Genomic DNA, 24812 nt, shown 5'->3' on the forward strand with positions numbered 1-24812 from the left:
TTAATAAACAATAATAAAGCAGCACAATAAGTATTTTCATCACGGTTTAAAAGTAAGCAAAGTAAGAATTTAAGATTTAGATACTAAAATGAGGTATTTGAAGATGATAATTATAAAAAACTAACATTTATTGAGCACTTATCATGTACTAAGCACCTTCTCACAACATTTCTATGAGGTAGGAATTATTATTATCCCCATTTACAGATGGGGCACCTGAGTGAGGCATTGAGAGGTCAAGTAAGTAACGAAAATCTCAAGATAGAAAAGTGATAGAGAAAAATTTGAATCCAAATATCCTGACACCAGAGTCTGCACTGCTCTCCACCACTGCACAATATTTTAAACAGAAAAATCTCTAGAAATTATGAGCAAACACAACAAGGACTGATTAATTATAAATTATGGCTCCAGCACATGACTGGCTCAATAACCTAAAAATCCTCCTGCCACCTAGTTCTGGTGTATAAAATATGATATTTTTAAAATACATAGGCGATATGCATTTAAAATATACACACAGGGGGCCGGCCCGGTGGTGCAAGCGGTTAAGTGCACGTGCTCCGCTGGGGCAGCCCGGGGTTCTCCGGTTCGGATCCCAGGCGCGCACTGACGCACCGCTTGTTGGGCCATGCTGTCGTGGTGTCCCATATAAAGTGGAGGAAGATGGGCATGGACGTTAGCTCAGGGCCAGTCTTCCTCAGCAGAAAAAAAAGAGGAGGACTGGCAGATGTTAGCTCAGGGCCGATCTTCCTCACACACACAAAAAAAGATACACACATACATGCATAATACGTACATATAGAAAAATGAAGGTGCCAGAAATACAGACAAAATTGAATTCCAGAACAATAAGTGTGTGACCTGAAATGACAGCTAGCCTTGGGGAGAGTTCAGTTCTAATAACCTAAGGGCTCCTTGAGTCCATATGGGGCGGGAAGTTGGAACAGACCCCTGTATTAAGCTTAAACCCACAAAGGGCTTAGTGAAATCATAGAAAAAATCTAACTCTATGCATAAGGAGACAAGAAGGGAATGTTTTTCCTGTCTCACCTCCAGCTGGGAAAGTACCCTGAGAATCTGTAACCATGGATCTATATTTCACTCAGGTTTAGGGTGCAAGTTTGCACTTTCTATGTGACCCAGGAAACTCCACGCTGGGAAATTAACATGTATTGGGTCAATAATACTCCTGGGAATCGTGGAAGAAGTAAGGAGAAAACACACACTATAGCTGGGGCAAGAGCAAAAGAAAAACTCAACCCCTGGTGGGGAGGCAGGAAGATGTCTTGAGCTAAAAACATTATACCTTTATCAACCTTTACCAAGCAGAGATCTCTTACCCTAGGAGATGGGTGGGAAACTCCTGTTCAAGACCAATCACAGGTAGGAGGCAGAATTTAGCTGTCATAGGAAGGAGGGGCAGAAGGAATGAAAAAGTCCTACCCTGAAAGCCCATGTTCACAATGCCTTCCTAAGACTGAGTAAGAATCAGAATAACAGAGAACTCCCACTCTGCCCCCAAAACCACCTAACAGAGTACCGAGAAACAGCAATCTCCAGGGGAAGAGCAAAAATGTAGAGAAAGACCCCCCTCGCGTCATAAGCATTCAGGAATGGTTGAAAGCTGAAGGTAAAACTCTAATACTGAGAAAAACACTCCAGAACCTTAGCCCTCATTCTGAGTATAGACTCAAAGCTAGATTAATTTGAAGCCTCTGAACTTTTTTTTGAAGGTCTCCCGAACTTTACCACAGCAACAACAAAACCCAAACCCAGTTCAACTCATGCTTAGATTGACTCAAACATCTGCACTAATGATATCATAGAAGAGCCACGCCCATTTTCAAGAGTTAATATCATTTAGCTCAGTCCTTATTGTTAGATCCATGACATCTGGCATTCAATCAATTATTATGAGATACTTAAATAAGCAAGGGAAAAAAACTCCAAAACATTCTCAGGAGACAAAGAAACTAACAGAAACAGACTCAGAGATGACACAAATGTTGGAAATATTAGACAAGAATTTTAAAAATAACTGTGATTAAAATGTAAAAAGGCTAGTGGAAGAGATGGACAACATGCCCGAAGACATGATCTTCAGCAGAAAGATGAAACTGTAAGAAAGCGTTAAATGCAAATGTCAGAAATAAAAAAATAAGATGTCAAATCTAAAGAATTCCTTTCACAGAGTGTGTGTAGACTCAACACAAAGGAGAGAATCCGTTAATATGGTTATTAACTTGAAGATAGTTTTATAGAAATTACCTAGACTGAAACTCAAAAAGAAAAAAGAGTGGGTAAAAGCAGAACAGAGCATCCAATAGCTTTGGGACAATATCAAAAATACTCACAAATATAAGTAATCCCAGAAAGAGAAGAGGGAGAAAATGAAGTAGATCTGAGAAGCTCAAAGAACCTCAATCAGGAAAAATATCAAGATAAAAACACACATATATACATACACACCCCTAGACACATCATAGCCAAACTACTGAAAACTAAAGATAGAAAAAAATATGAAGGTTATTAGAGGGAGGAATAAAAGACACATTACATAAAGAGGTACTAAAATCAGACTTAGAGCAGACTTCTCATCAGAAACTACAAAGCCAGAAGCAATGGAGTGACATCTTTAAAGGAAAAAAACAAAACCAAAAAAACCCCTCAAAATTCTCAACGCAGAATTCTAAACCCAGCAAAAAAATATCTTTCAAAATGAAGAGGAAATAAAGGAAAAAAAGCTGAGTGAATTAATTGCCAACAGACCTGTACACAGGAAGCATTAAAAAAATATTCTTCAGGCAGAAGAAATATGAAACCAGATAGAAACACAAAGAAATGAAGAGGTACAAAAATAGAAAAAAAAATGAAGGCAAATATAAAAGACATTTTTTTCTTACATTTAATTACTCTAACAGATAAATTACTGTCTAAAGCAAAAATGGTAACAATGTATTGTGGGATTTATGGCATATGAAAAAGTAAAATATACAACAGCACAGTAGATAGGAAAGAGATATTGGAACTCTACTGTTGAAAGATTCTTATACTATATGTATAGTAGTATAATATTATTTGAAAGTATTCAGTGATAAATTAAAGATGCATATTGTAAACTCTACAGCAAACACTAAGAATAGGGAGTGTATAACTAATAAGCCAATAGTGGAGATAAAATGGAATCATAAAAAAATTCAGTTACTCCAAAGCCAGGTGGAAAAAGAAGATAAAAGGAACAAAGAACAGATGACACAAATAGAAAAGAACTAGCAAGATGGTAGATTTAAATCTAAATGTGTCAATAATTCCATTAAGTATAAATGATTTAAATACTCTGATTACAAGTGAGGAGAATTATGTCAATGATATTTCAATTTTAAAAAATGGAAAAAAGGTCATGTAACTCCCCCACCCCCATTTAAAACCCTCAAATGGTTGGAAATGTTCTGCATCTTGATTGTGGCAGGGATCATAAGACCATAGGCCCTAGTCAAAACTCATAAAACAGTACACCTAAAAGGGGTGAATTTTACTGTATATCAATTATACTTCAGTAAACTTGACTTAAAATTTTTTTTAAAAGGTGAGGAGAAAAAGACATTTTCAAACCAATTCACGAGTCCTCACTAAAAGGAAGACTAAAAGGACAAAGGTAGCGTTACAGATCAGTGAGGAAAGGAAGGATAACTCAATAAACAGTGCTGGGGTAAATGGCTATCACTACAAAAAAATAAATAAAATTAGATCCTTCCCTTTCATCACGTCCAAAGATGCAAAAAGAAGCAAGCGTCAGAGTCCAAATAGTAAAAGTACACTGCCTTCCCAGCTCATGATTCTTTCTCTGAGAACTACACTCCCTACGTCCAATGCCCACGTTTGTTACTCTAATGGCTTGGCCCTCAGCCATAGGTGACTAGACCTAGGGGGGATATTTGTCCCAAGGTAGGCCAATCAGATTGCCTCTCACAGGAATTTCAAGTTGGACTTGATGGTTCTGGTTGGTCTATATTATTCAACTGATGTGTTCTGTGAACTTAGGAACTGAGCTTTCTGTAGTGAATCGCCTTGTGCACAGAGGAACAGAGTCAGCGTATCATCAGAGACAGATTAGTGAAGCAGCTGTGCAGAGAATAACACAGAAGAAATCCTACAGCCTGAGAGAGAGAGACACCAATTTTCACCTTCCAGAGGCCTGGCCGCCCAATTTTTCTCTGAGGCATGCTTAAGATAGTCTAAAGTGGGTAACCAAGAGTGAACACTAGCTACATTACTAGGTTTTGCTGCCGGGAGGTACAGAGAGGAGACTAAGCCTCTGTGGCCACTTACATTGGGGTCAAGAAGGATGACAGCCATAGATGACCACAGTGGGCCCAACTGGCCAGAAGCAAAGTCTGGGCTATAAGGATGGAGACTTATCCTTCAAAACTTACTCAGTTGCGGCCTATTGATCAGCTAGTCCAAAAATAACAGGCAGAAAGGGTAACTCAGTTGGAATACTACTTTATTAGAAGAGTCAGCTTTCTGCCAGAAAATGACAGATTGTTTTCCTCAATTTACATACAACCCTGAAACCTCTGATTTCCTTGAATTTCAGCTAAGACTTATAGATATCCCAACAGCATTTTCTGAACTGTAATTTAAAAAATCTGAATGGCCACCAAATGCATGGAAAAGAGTTCTAAAACAGAATTAATGAAGACTCAGGGTCTAATATTCTGTTAAATAGAACTTTTCTTGCTCTACCAGAGAACACCTTTTTTCAATAGCCTAAATATACTTTCTCAGATTATAACAAATTTTACTAATTGCCTAGAAGTTTCAACCTAAGGTTGTTCACTCTCAAGTAAAATTTTAAGTAGATAAAATATGATTACACACATTCTTATTTTATTAAAACAATACTATCAATATAAAGGAGACCTAAATGTCTTGAAGTATCTAGTAAGATTTTCAAAGAACATAAACAAACAATAACTCAAACTTTCAGAATGTAAGATTTCCTTATATATTTAAAGTATCTCATATTCCAAAAGAAGACTAAAATTTCCATTACAATTTTAAAGGTAGTGAATGTGATATCCTATTCCACATTTTACTTAACATAGTAATTAAGAACAAGAATTTGGAAGTTAAATTGCATGTATTCAAATTCTGACTCCAACATTTATTAGCTCAGTTATCTTACTAAATTTCAAATTACTAAATCACTCTGGGCCTCGATCTCCTCATCTGTAAAATGCAATAATAATAATAATACCTAACTCATAGGAGTTTGTGAGGATATAGGGCACTCACAACAGTACCTCATGAATATAAGATCTCAATAGTATCTATCATAGCATGTTTGAGTTACGGTCCCATGAAAAGACTTTTAAAATTAGATGACAACATGACTAAATAACCATTTATAAGAAACTATTTCTCAGATGAGAGTAATTTCCCAAGTTTTTCAAAATGATATAAATAAAAGCATAACAATTAAAACCTTTGGAAAGTTTATATAGTTATCACACTATCACTGATAGCAATTGGAAAAGATATCCGTGAAATTGCACAAATTATCAAGTTGTGGTATCTTGAAAATGGGTAGAAATACCTAGTTAAAATAAGTACATTGAATAGCCAAAAACTAGAAACAGCCCACGTGTCCATCAATAGAAGAATGCATAAACAGTGATATGTTCATACAACAGAATACTACTCAGCAACAAAAAATAGGAACGTTATGCTGTGTGGAAGAAACCTTACACAAAAGAGCACATACAGTATGATTCCATTTATATGAAGTTCTAGAAGAGGCAAAACTAACCTGTGGTGGAAAATAATCAGAATAATAATTTCCTATGGTAGGGTGAGGGTGGGGATTTACTGGGAAGAAACATCAAAGAACTTCCTGGGTGTTAGTCATGTTCTGTATCTTGATAGAGGTTTGGGTTGCATAAGTATACACTTTTGTTGGAACTCATTGAATGGTATACTTAAGTTTTGTGTATTTCATTGTATGTGAATTTTACCTCAAAAGAAAACAAACAAACAATTATTGAATTTTAGTTAATGATATGCATGCTGAAGTATTTGGGGGTAAGTATATCCGTGTCTGCAACTTATGTTGAAACGCATCAGAAGGAATGAGTTGATGGATGGATAGAGGGAAGGATTAATATGTGATAAAGCAGCGAGAATAATGAAATGTTAACTGCAGGATCTAGGAGGTGGTAGTGATATGGGTGCTTACTCTAAAATCCTTTCAAATTTTCTCTATGTCTGAAAATTTTCAAACAAAATAGTTGAAAAATAAATACTTGATGTTCCTTACCAACGCCTGGAGTTACTAACAATCACTCCATTATCTATGGAGAAGGTATCTGTTGGTAATCCAGCAATATTCCAAGCTCTAATTTTTACTGGATCACCCAGAGTCTTACTCAATGAGAACTCCTCTGAACATGGGATTTTTTTCTCCTGTAAGAAATAAACAAATATCTGATATTTTCTTTCATCTTGTTGATTGAAATATTTTTAAAATTAAAATATTGATTTATTTGTCATTAATATTATTTAATAACTCTAAGGAACAGAAAAAAATTGAATTAAAAATTGGACTATGGAAGTATTTTACTGATCAAAGAAGAAGGAAAAAAAGAAAGACCCCATATTTTCAGTTATTTCTTCCCTTCTCTGTCCTTATTATCATCTTTTCCCCAAAACACCATAACACATACTTTGAATGTTCTAAAAAGAAACTTATGAAATATAAAACCATTACCTTGCACAACATGCTCCAATTTTCTGTACTTGTTTGTCGAAAGGCAGAAGTAAAAGCACCAAGGTAGGCTATTACTCCTGCTGATACTAAGACATCACCAGTCAAATTTTCATATACTATCTGAAGATCAGCAGCAGCTTGAGACCATCTGTAAGATCAAACAAAGGCAACAGACTCACAATAGAGAATAATGGAAGACAGTAATTGAAAGGGCAAGGGGCTTCTAGTCCAAATTCTATAACAAAAAGCCATGAAATGTTCGGCACTTCCTTATCTACAAAATGAGGAGGTTGGGTCCCTTCTAGTTCTAACATGCTATAATACATATCTATGTTATACCAATGACAATCCATCTTTCGTTATCTGAATATTAGGCATTTCTTGCAGGACTTGACCCTTCAGAATAAGCAAAAACAATAAAACACAAGCATTTTATCTAATAATTTTCTCCAGGATTATTTGGTCTAGTGGCCATGTTATCTGTTTCAGTATTTATTGTTAGTCTGTAAAACATAGGAACGTTTGCAATTCATTACCAAAAAATATATTGAGGTCGCATAGAAGCTGACATACTATTGCTAAGGTTGATATTTTTTACATTCAGTGAAACCTTCACAATAAAAAAGTACATTCCAAAACCATCTAATCTGCACTGCAAAGTATTGTCAAAGGCATATTACTTTATCATGTTATATATTTAACAAATATAATTAATAAATGAGATAGCTAGCTGGCCAGTACAAATAAATAGATTAGAATAAAGCTAACTGGCTTTGTTAGATCAAGCCAGTTATATCTTCTTAGAAATAAATTTTAACAAAGTGAGCCATATATCTACTACTCCTCCCCAAACATTTTATTATGAAAAATTTCATAATTTTATTATGAAAAATTTTGAAAACATAAAATCGGAAACAATTGTACAATGATCACCTACATACTCAAACTTAGATTTAAAATTATCACTTGCGTTATTTGCTTCTCTCTTTTTTTTTAAACATTTGAAAGCAAGTTCCAAACACCATTCTTGACATCGATATTCTGTTTGGAGAAACCTGGCCAGGTGCCTTGTAGAATGTCCCACATTCTCAACCAGGCATTTTAAAATCAGTAATCATAATACCCAAAGAAAGTCACATATTCAAGCCTGACATTCTTACATATTGTTAAAATGAGTAGAAATCTGACCTCGATTTTTCTCCACCTAGTCCTCCAATTAGTTTTGAGGCTCTTTCAAGTTTCTTAGCACAGAGTTCCACCTGGTCTTCTAAATGAGCCTTTTCCTCAGTTTTCTCCATAAATGTACTTTGTAAATTTTCCAAATGATGTTGTACTTCTGCCAGTTCTGCTCTCTTCTGATTCAAAAGCTCCATTATCTCAGCTAAGGACTTCTGAGCTTCTGTTAAGCGGGCTTTCTTAGGAGCCACTACCTATTTGGGAACAATATATGCAGTTGTGATGTGTACTATGTAAAACTGACATCTATGTAATCCTTTACAGATATTATGAATTTAAAATGTTTATTTATTACTATAAGTACACTGATTAATTATAATAATAAATTATACAAAATAAACATTTTGCCTTAAATCTTACATCTATTTTTATACACAAAGTAAAAGATATTTATATATCTTATAAAATATAAAAACCATTCTGGACTAGCAAACTGTCATCTATAAAATAGATAAATTATTCGGGACTAACAAAATGTCATAATATGTAGCAAAAATGGCACAATATGCAGCAAAATGTCTCCAAATAATGAGAAGTTGCCATTCAACTGTTGCCAAAAACAGAAAAACACGTAACAGGACTTATAAATGTGCTTTTTTTTCATTTCCAAGTCTGTGATCTTCCCAGTTGCTGGGGCATACATTTGCCTTGGGGGGATTGAGACTCGTGATAGCAGAAATACAAAGAGAAAGAAAGACTTGACATTCAGTTTCACTATCAAAATTGAATTTTCCTTAACAAATCTTGAAAAGCCACATTTTGTAGAGTGACAAGGGATTTTCTAAAGTTCTTATTTTACTATTCTCATTAGTATATCAAGAATGGGGTTTGGCTAACTTTACTATTGAGTGTACTATAAGCCATTGATGGAAAGAATTTAGAAGACCACCAAAGAGACCACGTGCCAGTTTGAAAGAAGGGAGACCTAAGTCTTCTGGTACATTGCCGTGAATGAAGCTGAAGGCAAAGAGGGGAGAGGGAGGCAAGGTACCAGATACCAAAAGTCCTGCCTTCTCTTCCCTGGGCTGAAATCCTGAAGGGAGAATGTGTTAAATAAATAGAAAGCGGGAAGCTCCACTTGCTACTTTTGACTTCAGAGGAGACCTTGCTGGATACCTCCCATCAACCCTTCCATAACAACATGGGGCAGTTGTATCAGAATTAAAATGGCAGTGTGGAGGTGTGGAGTGGGAAGTCAGGAAAGAACCTGAATGCTGGGTTCTTTGTAGAAAAGAAAGAAGATTCCACATGCCTGGTGGGACTTGTGGACATTAGCTGAGTTGAGAGCTCACAGATCTGCTAAGAGACTACTATGGGGAGGGACAAGATGTTCAATGGAAGGACATATCAGATAAAATTAATTTTATTTCTTTAACAGGTATATACAGGTCTACTTCCCTGAAACTAACAAAGTTCCTCTCTCTCTACAGGCACATGTACCTTATTAGGAATATCTTCCAATTGTTATAACCTGATCATTCATTCTATACTCTGAGGTTATTCCAAACACATGCTACCATGTTTTTTCATCTGCCTTTTTATTTATATTTCCTGCTTCCCTGGGTAAAATTCTGTAAGCTAGGCAAGGCCAGTGTTTCCCTGGTCCCTTGCGAGCCAAATTTACAAAATGCTCTTAACCATTCTCTGCTCTCCCAAGAACTTGGCCTCAGTGTGTACTCCATAAAAAGTTCCCCATCAATGCATGGCATTGCTTAGGGGATCTTTCCATGCTCTGCCTCTGAACTTCCCTAGATCCTCTTACTTCTGACTCTCTGAATCAATTTTTTATTCTACCACTTTAACCTTGATGTTTTGGATTTTTCTCTGTTTTTGCCCTTCCCTCATCAAACTCTAATTCTCTTTTGCCCCAGATCCCTATAGCTATAGGTCAGTCTGGCTAATTCCAATGATCATGCCTTCTCCCAAAGCAATACCACTCACACTAGCCCCAACCAGGTTATGTCATACACAAGTATTCTCTCATCTACAAGGTACTCAATCAATGTCTGATGATTACGTTGCAGCAGGACAAATTATTTCTAGTATCACTTTTAGAAACTTCTTAACTAGTAAATATATGCATAGATTTTAATTTCTGGGACTATTTCAATAGAAAATGGATATGCTAATCCTCAAAATACCTTTGCGACTCTGTCATACACTTCCATAGCCATGATCCACTTACACAGACCCTCAGCTGCAGAAGAAGCTTTAGCAATCTTATGGGGGTCAAATTCAGGGTTTGTTAAGTATTCACCTCGAATCTTCTGCATAACAGTCACCTATACAACAAAGATTTTGATCTTAAAATTTCAACATATATCATACAATCATATGATGAAAAAATAATCACACATAGTAAAAAGATTTGTATAAAAAGTTATGTTGTCTTTAAAAACCAAAGTCAGTACTTAGAGATAATTTTAAAATAAGCATAATTGTAGCATAAACACAAGTCATTTGTGAGCAAAATACGCAAGCTTACTACAGATATTGAGGCAAGAAAAAATTAAAATATTTCTGTGGATTGGAAAACATGGAAACAAGGGAAAAGAACAACAAAACATTAATAAATAAATAAAAGTTTGGATCAAAAAGAATGCATTGTACTTTTTTATCTCACATAAATTTATGTATCAGATTTATTAATAAACTATTATAAGAAGACAGAGAACTCTTTCATGTCAATAATACACTAAAATTGTAATTTATTAAATGACTTTCAATGGTCTGAAAGAGAAGTGGTTTTATGAATTATAAGAATTCATAATATAGTCATTAATAAATATAATATTCTTTATCATTTTAATCCTAAAAATGAAATATTTTCTTATGTTTTACATAATATTGCATAATGTTCAAGATCTTATACATCCTGGCAAAGTTACATTTATAGAAAAAAATCCAATGAAACTCACTGGAATGTTGTCCTTGTCATATTCTCTCAAATCTCTTAAGAAATTCATATCTCCCAGAAGTTTTTTGCTAGGTCTCCAGTAATCTAATACCTATAAATAAAATTTATGGAAACTTATTAAATGTACAATTAAAGATGCTCGATGTAAAATTCTTCTTCTTGAAGTTTAAGATATATTATCCAGAGAAACTATATACTTTCAAAATATCAACTTATATCTCCTTAGAAATGAAGAGCCTCCTCTCCTCAAGAATATGTTAGGGGCCGGCCTGGTGGCATAGTGGTTAAGTTTGTGTGCTTTGCTTCGGCAGCCCGGGGTGCATGGGGTGCATGGGTTCAGATGCCAGGCATGGACCACACAACACTCATCAAGCCATGCTGTGGCGGCATCCCCCATACAAAAAAATAGAGTAAGACTGGCACATGTTAGCTCAGGGACAATTGTCCTCAAGCAAAAAGAGGAAGATTGGCAACAGTTGTTAGCTCAGGGCCAATCTTCCTCACCGAGAAAAAAGAAAAAAAGAGAACATGTTAAACATATCAAATATTTAAAATATGAACATGAACTTATAAATTTATTATAAAAATTTAAACATTGAAAGGCAAATAATGTGATTATTTCTCTTTAGAAAACAAGAAAAGCAACTAACAGAAACACCATTACAATTTCATATAAGAAAAAATATTTTTATTTCAATTTTTATTTTCCTTTATTCTTGACTCTTTCAAATCAGAAAGGTAGTGCTATACACTGAAAGTATGTGTCCCCTTCCCCAAATTTATATGTTAAAACCTAGTCCCCAATGTGATAGTATTTGGAAGTGAGGTCTTTGGGAGGTGATTAGGTCATGAATGGAATTAGTGTCCCTATAAAAGAGACCTCAGAGAGCTCCCTCCCCCTTCTGCCACGTGAGGACACAGCAAAAAGACGGCCATCTATAAACCAGGATGTGGACCCTCACCAGACACTGAATCTGTTGAAGCCTTGATCTCGGACTTCCCAGCCTCCAGAGCTATGAGAAATTTCTGTTGTTTATAAGCCACCCAATCTATGGTAATTTGTTATAGCAGCCCAAATGGACTAAGACAGGTAGCAAACATTTTTCTTATAGACAACCTCCTCACCTACCTAGGCTCCCCAAGTGAAATAAACAAGAGAAAGCTGAAAGACTAAGACTACACATTGCTCTGCCAGTTAGTTATAAGATAAAGTACATGGTACTTATGCTAGTAAAAAATGCTAAATAACTAGCTGAACATTCTTTTTCCTACTTCCAGAAGCCTGATAGGGGTGTGTGTGTATGTAAATAAGAATAACTTGGTAAGGTAAGACACTATTTATTTTCTTTATTATCTGAATAAAGGATAGAATGGCCAAAAAAAAGAAACCCCAATTCTCCAATTCAGGAATTCAAACCTAGAAACTGTAAAAACCTGAAAAGAAAATAAGTCTATACACTAATTTAGAATGGATGTTATGCCTTCCTATTTAAGGGATATAGCCTTGAATAATTATAATAATAACAGCTAACATTTATTGTGAACTTACTATTTGTGAGGCCATATACATCATAGCTTTATATGTATTAACTAATATAATCCTCACACTAATTTTGTGAGGCAGGTACCATGACAATCCTCTTTTTACAGAGTTCCACAGAGGTTAAGCATCTTGTCCAAGGTCATACTGCTAGTGGGGTCAGGATTTCTGAATATAGACATTCTAGTTCCAGAGCACATGCTTTCAACAACTTCACTACACTGCTTAACTCAGCAGAAAGTTTTGAATGCTCAGAAACAACACCTATACAGTTATATATCACATTCTTGAGAATCTTAGCTGGAAAAGCACAGGTATCTCAGTGTTCCTTCAGTTCTGCCCCATGACAGTAGGGAATCCTGCATAGACAGAAAAGGAGATGGAAGCAACTGGAACCACATTTTTCTGATGCTATCTGTTTTAGCTTTACCTTGGAAAAAATATAGCTAGTATTTTCCATAGTTTATTCTGAATCCATTCAATCTAGAAAGCAATGTTTCTTCCTTGGACTGGGTACTGTTGACATTTAACTTGATAATAGTTGCTGTAAAGTGTTCTGTACATTCATGAATATGATTTAAATCTGTGTCTAGTTATTACCTTGTCTCCAGTTCCTGAAGGATCTGAAATTTTTTCTGGTTTTATATCTTTCATGACACAAACAGCAGCCATAACTAGTTTAACACCAGATGGAGGATTCTTCATTGATTTCACAATTGTAACATCAGCTGGCTAAATCAAAAGAAAACAGGATATCTTCAGAATAGTTTATCTTTAAATAATGAGAGTTTTTAAAGTAATATTGGAGAATAACAAAAGCATCGATTTTCATTTGAAATTGCAATTGTTTTTCGCTTTGCGTGGTTATGAAAGAATTAACAAAAGAGAATTTAGGACAGATTAAGACCAATGGTTCTCAAATGTTTGGGAGTTCATAGATCTTTATGAGAATATGATGACAGCTAAATGAACTCTTCAGAAAATATATTTTTGCACATATACACAAAATTTGCATACAATCACATACCAAGCCAGTACATAGAACCCAGGTCAAGAACCCTAATTTAGACAAAGACAATTCTATATTTGCTTATATATAGTATTAGTTTTACTCCCCCAAAATTAAAGAAGAGGTAGGTCCCAATTCCAAACTTATTTTTTATAAAGTATATATTTTTATGACAGACACAATAGATTCACTTCATTATCCACTTCAATATCCTTCTGACATCCCTTGCAATTGCTGGAAAGCTAACAACTATATATCTTAGTTTCCCATGCAACTAGAGTTGTGAGAGGTCATTAGCTTCCACCATCAGATCACTTGAGTGATACTAGAATTCAGACTGAATAAGTAGAGAGATGGGTAGGGCATGAGGCATCTGTTTTGCTGATATGGATTACAGTGGAGGTGTTGTGGCTCTGTAGGAAGGCTCTGCAGGCTTCCAACTCAGAGGGATCATTCCTCTGGTAGACTATTTCCAGTTTGGCTTTTAAATCATTCCTGGAAGCTCAGCCTAGGATCTGTTTCCTCAGCTCTTCCAACAATTCTGTAATCCCTTTACAAAATTCCCTAAAGAATCCTTGTCTGCTTATACTAAAGAGAGTCAATTCTGTTCTCTGCAATGGAACCCTAACTCATATATTACAATATTTGATACCAGGAAGGGTACAAGCAACAGACTCTCAATGAAAGGAGAACCTAATATTTGAAAGGTTTGAAGACATAAGAATCCTGTGAGAATCAGGTGATGGAGTGCTGAAAGTCCGTGGTACACAGCGATAAAATAATTACTTAAATTAATGCTCATGGTTGACTAGAATGGAGTGTCTATTAAATCAGTCTTTTCAGAATGATTGGCTGCTGTGATAAACATCTAAGGAGAAAATGAAGGAAGACCATTGGGTAGCATGTGGCTTTTAAATGTGCCAGAGAGCAAACAGGAAGAAAATAATAAGCTCAGAGTTTTAAATTCCTGGTTCACAGCATAGTGAGAGCACTAGGAAGTTTCTGTAAATAGAAACTTAACCCTAAAATAACCTTAGGTCTTATAACTACAAGACTGATGTAACTGAAAATCAGAAAAGAGTTGGATCCTGTGGGATGCTGAATTACCCATAGGTTGGGCTCACTGCCTTGTTAGGTATCTCACATGAAAGTTAGGGCATTGGTTAGGAAAGAAGGCAAAGAATGGGGTTTGAATATCCTCAACCACTACACTACACTGAGCCTCTCTAGTCAACAGAAGCTGCCTCTCCTGCTCTGTTTGGTGAGATTGTTCTGGTCTTGCCTAAAGACTCTATAAAAAGTTATATACAACACAGTATAATGCAGACAGGTGCCACATCTGTACTAGAAATGATCTTTAAGTTTTCCTGTACATGCACGTCCAGGAGGTTGCAGAAGGGTAGCTCCACACTCTGTTTATCATATGCTTCTTGGTACAAGTACAGAACCATTTTGGCCTCTTAGAGACTGTTTGTTCCTGTCTCACTGGAATATCCTGAATGAAAACTATAAATAATATATGAAAAGCAAAAATATAAGATAACAGTGTATCAAAGAGGAACAGTTAAGAGGCAAGTTCCCTTTGACTGGACAAAAACAGTATAATACCACCCACTGAAAAAGAACTACACCTAATTAACCAAGTACCTGTACACAGTTTTACTTTGTTGATGAGACACAAGGTAGGTAATTCACACACTTGCCTTTAGTGTATCCAGTGCAGACAGAGCTGCTTCTAAGGCTGGAATCGCCTCAGCTAGGTCACTTTCACATTCATTTTTCAGAGCTTGGGCTTCTTCAGCCTTTCCACTGGCTATCTCCTCATCTAATTTCACAAACTTTCTTTTTGCTTCCACTTCTGTAGACTCTATCTCAATAATCTAAAGAAAAGAAAGAAAAAATAAAGACAATTCCTCAAACATTCTATTACTTTCTCCATCTTAGAGACAAAAGAATGTTTAAAAATTAGGGAATCCAACATATCATTTTGAAGAGTAGAAAGGCCCAGGATAAAATGAGGAGAAATGCAAATACATGTGACCTAATTTGGTAATAGGCTTCCTACCTCCCTTCAAAAACAACAGAACCCACATGGGACCCAATGAGACAGCCAGTCAATAGAAAAGAGTAAAGTCCCTAAGATCTAGCGGCAGAAAATTAAGCCTTATTTTCAAGGCTAATTTTATATAACTCAATTGCCTTCTGAAATTAATTTAAAAAAAACATCCAGGGTACCTTACCTGCATCATATGTGCATTTTCAATTTTAGCTTCCTCCAATTTGGGCTGTAATTGAACAAGCTCCATTTTCATTTCACCAACCTAAATAGACAGTTCGTCATTAAGTTTTCCTAGCTACAAAAGCTACAGAAGCCAAACACAGAAAATTGAAACTTAAACATATTATAAGGTATTGGGGCAGAAAATCTTAACTTTTTCTTCCAGTTCTTTACATGATAAACAAAACCCATGAGAGTGTGGCCAGTTTTCTTTACAAAAGACTTTCTCTTTCTTGAGTATATGACAGGGCAGTGGGAGAATGCAGTTGCACCCATGGAAGAAATGCAGATAGAAAAGAAGGTGTCAGCTCAGGATATGTCTATTATACTATATGCATGGTATACAATGCATATGGACCACCCAAACCTCTGTTGCTTATATTGAACCAATGCTTATAAGTATTACTAGCACTTGACTCATTTAATAAGTCAACACAGACTTATTATATTCTCTCCAAATGCCAAAAAATTAAGAATAAAACAAGATGTATTTGAGTCTGCGTGGTCTGGGCAACTTAGTGAATTTCTCTAAAACTCACTTTACTCATCTGTAAAATGAGAATCATAAAAGTGTCTACCTCATGGAGTTATGATGAGGAATAATTGAAGGACTCCATGTGAAGCACATAACACAGTGCCTGGCACATAATATATTCTCAATAAGTTGTAGCTTTTGTTGTTATTATTTCTTATATTTCCCATTATATATTACCATTTGGAGCAGTTCATCAAATTTACCTGAGACTCAGCAAAAGCTAACTTGTCAAGCCCATTCACATATCGCTGTTTTGCTTCCATGACAGCTTGTCGCCTCTTAGTCAAAAGCTGTCGAAATGAGGCAATAAGTTCAAGATAAGAAGTAGCAGTAACATAGTTATGTCGTCCTAACTCATGCAAGAACCTAAAAGAGAGGCAGATAACATATCTTACTATAAGTAATGGGTTTCACAAAGTAAGAGGTAAATTCAACATAGCATTAACAACAGATATTTAAGAATAAAGGTTAATTTTACTTAGAAGCTGCTGAGTACTTGAACTTTATAAAATTCTAGAATTCTACACATAACTACATCCTAATTTCTTGTCTGCAAAATATCAAATAGCAATGATATATTTAAAAAGCACAAATCAACAAAGATGTGTAAGATAGGTGAACTATAGCAAGAAAGATATAGGCCTTTTTACACGTTTCATAAGCCAGGAGGATCTAACCCTAAGGGATCCAAGATATTGTGTAAACTAGGCGAGTGCAGTAGGACAGGGGACTGCAGATAGGACAGCAAGGACAAGTCATTCCTCGCACATGTGCGTCACATGTCGGCTGAACAGGGTGTGACCAGAAGTACAAGACTACTACACATACACATGGAAACAATGGAAGCAATGATATTTCCACGGCAAGTATGCAGAATAGAGCCCACTGCGTGGTGCAGCTGTCCAAGCCAACCATGCTAGCTGGCCGTGTGACTCTGGATAGGCACTTGGGTTTACGCACCATTGAAATGAGGATCTCAGAGCTCCTATGAGCACTTGGGTTTATACACTTCTGAAATGAGGATCTCAGAGATGAACAGAAGTAAAACAGATACTTTTGAGGTATCCACAGCCCAACAACTAGCACCCCTTATCTGAGAACTTCCATCCAGTGCCCCAGCAGCAATATTTGTTCTATAAAACTTGCCACCCTAACCACAGCCAATCAGACCAGGGTTGGGCACTAGATACAAATTAGACTAATCATATTTTGGAATAAATCTGGAATATAGAGCTGGAAATAGCCAATCAGTCTCTGCCTATAGCTGGAATTGCAAGAAGTAAACTTGAGAATCGAAAGGCAGCCAGTTTCTCCATGTGCACTGGGAAGTAGAAAATTCAGTCTGCAAAGAGCAGGAAGAAAGCAGATGCCCAGAGCGGAACAGGGAGGAGAAACAGAGAAAAAGCATTTCCAGATTTAGGGTGGCTTCCTAACTCCTGCTTCCAGCCACATCTGAGATCCAGCTGTATTCCTTCCCTTGAGCTTTCCAAAACACCTCTGTATCTTTATAATAAATTCCCCCTTTTTGTTAAACCTAAATCAAGTAGCTTTCTATTACTTGCAAGCTGCGGGTCTTAACTAATTAAATGATCAGAGAGATTTAGAAGACATAGACATCCTATTAAAATTTTGGGCTTTCACAAAAAGAGATGATTTAAAATACAAGGCATTATTGTCACTTTAAAAATTATTAATATTAACCTTTCTGAAAGATCCATAACGGAAGCGTGAAAGTGTTTGCAGATTAGAACTATCTCTCGTCTTTCAACCTTAGTAAGCTCCAGTGTTTCTAAGAATTTCACAGCTACAAGTTCAAGGGCATCTTCGGGCCATGGCTAAAAAGAAGAAAAAGAAAAACTTATGAAATTTAAGAAGAGTAGTCCAACTCCAACTATATAAATTAAGTGTCTTCCTATGCAAGAAGAATTTGGAGTTGAGAAAATTAAAACTTTAATGGGGAAAATAGAATTAGGGGGATTGAGGTCAAAAGTAAACCTATGAAAAATCTAATAAATATTTTTATATACTAAAATTGAAGATAACATGATATAGAGAAAAGTCAACGAAATTTTACATATCGAAGATATACTACACTGCTTTCCTAATTCTTCCACTTGGACCTCTAGTAGGCATCCCAAATTTAGCATGACAATGGCAGAGGCTGCTAGCTGCCCACCTAATACCTATCAGCCCCTTTTCCTTAGGACTCCAACTTTATTCTAGATAGCAATATGCCCAGCTAAAAGATTAGATTTCCTAGACTTCCTTGCAATTCAGAGTGGATAATGACATATAAGCAGTTGTTGGGTGGGGACTTCAGCAAAGACTCTTTAGAGGGTTACATACACCTGGCATGTGTCCTTTTTGCCCTACTTTTCATCATTCTACTTCTTGCCTGGAACACAGATGTGAAAATTGGAGCTCCAGTAGCTACCTTAGACCATAAGATGAGTGAGGGTGGAAGCCATAGGCTAAGGACAGTAAAGAAGAAAGAACTTGGGATTCTGATGAATTTGTTAAGCCACAAAAGCCTCAGTCTACTTCCCTTCAGATTTTTTCACATGAGAGAAAAAACCCCTACGTCTTTAGTTTGGGTTTCTGTTACTAACAGCCCATCACAACTCCTAACTGTTATAACATCCAAAGCTGAACTTTTGATTTTCTTCCTCACAAATTAGCTTCTTCTCCAGTCTTCCCCATCTCAGTGAAATGGTTCCTTTGCTTTTCCTGGAATATGCCAAGCATGCTCCTGCCTCTGGGGCTTTAAACTTGCTGTTGCCTCTCATTAGAACCCTCCTCACCTAGATTTCAAGGTTCACTCCTTCACATCGCCACGCAAATGCCAACTTATCAAGGTCTTCGCGGAGAACTCTTTCTAAAACAGCATTCCTTCCCTCATTACTCTTTCCCTTATCCTGAGTTTTCGCCTTAGCACTTACCAATACCTGACATACATTAATTTGTTCATTTGCTTATTGTCTGTCTCCCCTGCCACTAAAATGTAAAATCTATGAAAGCAAAGACTGTTTTTCTTACTGCTGTTATCTTCAGTGCCTTAAACAGCACATACCAATAAATATTTATTCCAGGAAATAATTTATGTTAAATGACTAATTAATTTTCACCTGCTCATTAGAGTATTTTCCAAATTTCCTTTCATTTAGATTCAACAAGATGCTTGTAATTTTTTTCCTTTGAAGCAGACAATATGCATTTTAAGATCAATTTTTTCAGCATCTAGCCCTCTATTCTAGTGAAATTCAAACTTTTTTGATCAAACACTCCATCAGTAAGAATGCCAATTTATGCATATTTCCTATTGTAAATGTATTATTGTACTAATATATTTTTTAAACCTCAAAAGAGGCTTCTAAAGACTTATTATTAAGATCAGTAAATTTTTGTAAAATGCCAGAACAAGTGTCATATGACTTATACATCATCAAAAACATTACAAAGGTTTATCTTTATTTTCTGAGTGCTTCATTTTTAATTATCCTGCTAATCATGAAGGTTTAATACTTTCTGTAGCAGTTAGAATGTTTATGGCTAAAGTGAGAAAAACTAGTCTTATTGTGTCTTCAAACAAAGGCAACGTAGCATTGTGTATGAGAAGTTCAGGAGCAGAGTATTTCCAGAGTTGTTTAATATAGAAGCTCAACCATGTCATCAAGGATCCAGTTCTTTCCATCTTTTTGGTCTACCATTCTCACTGCACTTTATTTCAATCTTGGGTTTGTCCCATCACAGTGGCAAAATGACTGCTGCAGCTATGGACATTACATCCTCAAGCAACAAGGGTGACAGACAGAAAAGGCCCTTTTCCTACCATTTAACTCTTTTTAGAAAAAAACTTTTCCCCGAAGCTCCCCAGCAAACTTTAACTCAGGACCCACTGGCAAGGAATGGGTCATAAATAGGCTCATGCATAAACCAATCAATCATAAGAGGCATGAGAGCACCAATATTGACCTAGACCAACCAGGAAACAATCCCTGTGATACATGGCTACATGGGGGGTGATTTCCCAAACAAAATTAGAATTCTGTCAGCAAGGATGGAGTGGAGAGAAAATGGCTGTTGATAGGTAACCAATAGTATCTCCTATGTCATCATAAGCTAATATTGCAAGGCATGATATACTCTGGGGATAAAGTTTATTGTTTAAACAGTCGACATAAATCCATATTCCAAATAGCCTTCGTAAATTTGTTTTTACCAACGTCTTGTCAGATCTTGTTAAGTAGTCATTGTTTTTGCCTCATGATGTGGCTGACACAGAGCTCAAGCTAGCTCATGCTAGTTTATGCCATTCTCTTACTATCCACTTATAACTGCCTTATATCTTCAATTTTCAGTTCATTGCAGGAATCCCTCAGGGTACTCTGCATACCGTCTATGACACATGGCTTTTGACACAGAAACTGAGTAAAGATATATGAAATATTTCATACAAAAACGAATATTCCAATAATTCCTTCCTTTATTCCCTGAGTTGTTTTGGCACCCTGGTAAGTGTATACCAGGAGACTAGAGATCTATACAAAAAGTGTATACTTTGGAGACTAGAGATCTATACAAAAAGTCAGTGCCTTCCTGATCATGTGACACATCGTGATTTACACCCACTTTCTGAGTTTCACAGATATATACGTAATACATTCTATTGGTTCCTAATACACCCCTCCTCTATGTAACTAATTCATTTTCATACTTCAGAGATTCACTGTCTTAATAAGCACACCTTTGCACACCAAGATTATGGCTCTTTTATATAATCGTGACTGTTCATTTGCTGACTGCCTTTTCTGTCTTCTAGTCTAGAGTGTGAGCTCCTTATGGGCGTCACATAGTCTTATCAATCCCTGGCACCAAACACTATGCCTGTTATTAGAATAAGTGATCAAGAAACACTGAATGTATATTAATGTAGATTGAGTACGAGTTCAGTAAAATTCCAAAAGATTTAGTTGCCTCCCCCCGCAAACAAAAAAATTACAAACCTGAAACCAGTCAATGGTACAGCAATTGATGAGGGATGGGAATTGTCTCAAGCGATTTCGAAAGGCATCTCCAATGGGGCTAAAGGCCACTACAACATGAAGATTATCTTTGCAACGATTCACAAAGAAAGCAAACAGGGCTAAGGGACTAAGTTCATTGTGTTTATTGCCAGCCTGAGCTACAGGACGAACACCCTAGAGAATATCAAAAAATAAAAAGCTCGTAAATAAAAAAATAGATAAGCTGGTAATGAGATTAGTAAATATTGGAATTTTAAGAATTTTTATTACTCCCCTTGTAAATATCTTTAAATTTTTGTTTTTATATCAATAGAATGGCTTTCATATATTTTGTACTTAGAAGACTTCTTCCAACACCATAATTCCTTAATTTAAAAACAATATCTGCCAAGAATTTAACTTATAAAGATACTCACAAAAAGTTCACCAAGATATATGTATAGGACTACAATTCAACATTGTTTTTAAGAGGAAAACAATCTAAACAACTAAAGCATCCAGTTAAAAACATAACACATCCATATATTGTAATTTTACACAACTGTTAAAAATTATGAGGTATATCAATTTATGTGCTATGGCAAGATCAGCAAGATAAAGTAAGTGAAAAAAACTCAAAGTGTGCAAAGTATGTATAATATGATCCTCTTTGTTAAATTAAAAATATATAGGTGCATATGTGTGAGTACATGCACATCATTTTTTGTGTGTGTGAGGAAGACTAGCCCTGAGCTAACATCTGTTACCAATCTTCTTCTTTTTGCTGAGGAAGATTTGGCCCTGAGCTAACATCTGTGCCCATCTTCCTCCATTTTTTTAATATATGGGAGGCCGCCACAGCGTGGCTTGATGAGTGGTGCGTAGGTCCACGCCTGGGATCCGAAACTGCAAACCCTAGGCTGCCGAAGCAGAGCGCGCAAACCTAACCACTACATTACCGGGCCAGCCCCACATGCACACCTTTTTATGGAAGCAATAATGAACAACTATTAATTGTGGTTACTTTTGGTGAGATGGACTTAAGGGAGAGTGTGAGAGGGAAGCTTTCATTTTTTATTTTGGACATTTTTCTTGGTTTATATCATTCTTTTTTTTTTTATTTTGGACATGCTTATGCCATTTAAATTCTCTAACATTATTCTTATAACATTCTTATTTTTAAAAAATGTCAATAGAGTTGTTTGGTAATGAGATTATGGGTCACTTTTAATTTTCGTTTTTTGTATATCTGTATATGAGAATGGCATTTTACAAGAGGTTAGGCATGATGGTTCTGGAACCAAACTTCTTGAATTCAAATCCCAGCTTGCAGCATATTACTTATGTGACCTTGGGGCAAGTTATTTAACCTCTCTGTAACTTACTTTCCTCATCTGTAAACTGAGGAAAAGAGTACCTACATCAGAGGGTTGTTGAGGGATCAAATGAGTTATTATGTGAACACTTAGAATAGTTCTTGCCATATAGGTAAGTACCTGTTAGCTTTTATTTTATATCCTCCCTGTCTCCTTGTTCAGAGCACAAAAGGTTCCATAGTCAAGAAATTATCTTATAAATAGATCTAAAATTTTTTTGATAGCAGATATAGGGAGTGCTTACAATGATCATATAATTTCTGTTGTTACTTCAATAAATTTAGTTCTAAAAGAATTCTCTACTATATAGATATGTTCTGCTTTATATGATAGCTATATCCATGGAAAACTGTAAATTAACTCTTTATATACATTCTGACAGTAATTATCAAATTATAATTATTATAATCAGTGTCAGTCTATGAAATTATGTTTAGATGGTCTACCTGCATTAAGTCTGAGTTAATAGTGGGACATTCACATAGGGAAAGGTAATACATGGCTGTAACCGTAGAACAAGAATTCAAGACAGGACCAGGATGGCAATATAAATATAAGACTTATTTATACAGAAATAATAATTAATGCTTCTAGAGTGGATAAGCTGTCTGTAGGACAGAGTAATACCCCCTTGCACACACATATACTTTGGGAGCAGGACTGTTTCTGGGGAGCAAGAAAAAGAGGAGTTACTGAAGAAGTAATTAGGGAGATATGAAACAAACTGAGTGAAATTTCACAGCAGTCAGGGAAAGCAGAGTTTAAAAGAAGAAATGATGAATTATGTCAAAAATGAATGAGAATTTTAAAAAGGAACTGAGAAAATATCACTAAATGTAGTAAATAAGAAGTCACTGCTACATTGAGCAAGACAGTGCAATAATTTAATTCTGCAAGGAGTGCAAAGGGGAGAGTAGGAAAACGTAATCTGGAAACGGAGGTCTGAGGCTGGAACTCTGATGCAAGTCAGAGAGATGTGCTGAGTCAATAAAAGGTGCCTTCTAGGCAGTGCCAGGGCCAAGCTATAGAGGTCAGTTATCAAGAGTGAGGTTTAAAGTACATTCTCTGTCAGAGGGATGAAATAAGCGAAGTCCAAGGCATGGTCTTCAAGGTGGGATGTACAGGATGGTGCAGAGTATAGAAAGAAAATAATAGAACTTCTTTCATATTACCTTTTATATTTTAAAAATTCAGTATAAAGGAAGCAGAAACAGGGATGCATTTCAGAACCCCTGAATTCTGGCCACAGCTATTTCCTTGTGGATAAATTGATATGGTGTTCCTAGGCTTGGCTGGAATATGAAGGAAAATTCTTAAGGCCACTGGTGGATCATACCATAAAATAGCAGTGAAGCAATGCAAAAGTTTTGTAGCAAAGTGACGAGAAGAAAAGATAAACAATAGCTAAAGTGAGCAAGAAATCTAGCAAAGCTTAGGAAATCCCACTCTCCAAAGGTGGCTGATTATTCCTTGGATGGGAGTATGGGTGATGAATTTATCCTATGAATTAGGACAATCACTATTCTTCAGCAGCTTTGGCCACATTCTTGACATCGCCAGATAAAAGCCGAAAACTTGGGATCTTTTTTTTCCTTTTCTCCTTCTCCACCTCAGGCTATGAACTGGTAATGGTACCATTTACTAAGGACTTTCTAAGTGCCTGACACTCCATAAGTGCTTTATTTCATTTGATTTCAGACCTCACAACAACCCTATCACTGGAGGCTGGAATGAAGCATCCAAGTGTGAGTAATATACTCTGTGGGTAAAAGTAGCTATGGTAACAAGAAAGAGGAAATTACTAGCAGAGATCTTGTGTGGGAAGATCTTAGAAATGGGGGACCAAGGACAGGACATCTGAAATACTGTGTGCTTCACAATTATATTTTTTGTCAATTAAATCACAAAGCATGACTGTCTGATATATCAGAATTGTTAAGACAAGTATTTTTTTTTAATTTTATTTATTTACTTTTTCCACCAAAGCGCCAGTAGATAGTTGTACGTCATAGCTGCACGTCTTTCTAGTTGCTGTATGTGGAATGCGGCCTCAGCATGGCCGGAGAAGCAGTGAGTCGGTACGCGCCCGGGATCCAAACCCGGGCCGCCAGCAGCAGAGCAAGCGCACTTAACCGCTAAGCCATGG

General features: G+C 36.1%; 1 protein-coding gene across 1 annotated transcript in view; it reads right to left on the reverse strand.

Moving 5' to 3' along the window:
- The window catches only part of DNAH12 (dynein axonemal heavy chain 12), a 203106-nt gene that overhangs the window by 50535 nt on the left and 127759 nt on the right, over positions 1 to 24812 (reverse strand). The window contains exons 45-55 of the mRNA XM_058561687.1: positions 21291 to 21485; positions 17989 to 18122; positions 16491 to 16653; positions 15715 to 15795; positions 15178 to 15354; positions 13066 to 13197; positions 10927 to 11016; positions 10150 to 10290; positions 7961 to 8202; positions 6773 to 6920; positions 6323 to 6468 (exon numbers count right to left, since the gene is read on the reverse strand). Of these exons, the coding sequence (XP_058417670.1) occupies positions 6323 to 6468; positions 6773 to 6920; positions 7961 to 8202; positions 10150 to 10290; positions 10927 to 11016; positions 13066 to 13197; positions 15178 to 15354; positions 15715 to 15795; positions 16491 to 16653; positions 17989 to 18122; positions 21291 to 21485 (1649 nt within the window). The remainder of the gene's footprint in view (positions 1 to 6322; positions 6469 to 6772; positions 6921 to 7960; positions 8203 to 10149; positions 10291 to 10926; positions 11017 to 13065; positions 13198 to 15177; positions 15355 to 15714; positions 15796 to 16490; positions 16654 to 17988; positions 18123 to 21290; positions 21486 to 24812) is intronic.

This window comes from Diceros bicornis, chromosome 2 (genome assembly GCF_020826845.1).
Source record: "Diceros bicornis minor isolate mBicDic1 chromosome 2, mDicBic1.mat.cur, whole genome shotgun sequence".
NCBI lineage: Eukaryota > Metazoa > Chordata > Mammalia > Perissodactyla > Rhinocerotidae > Diceros > Diceros bicornis.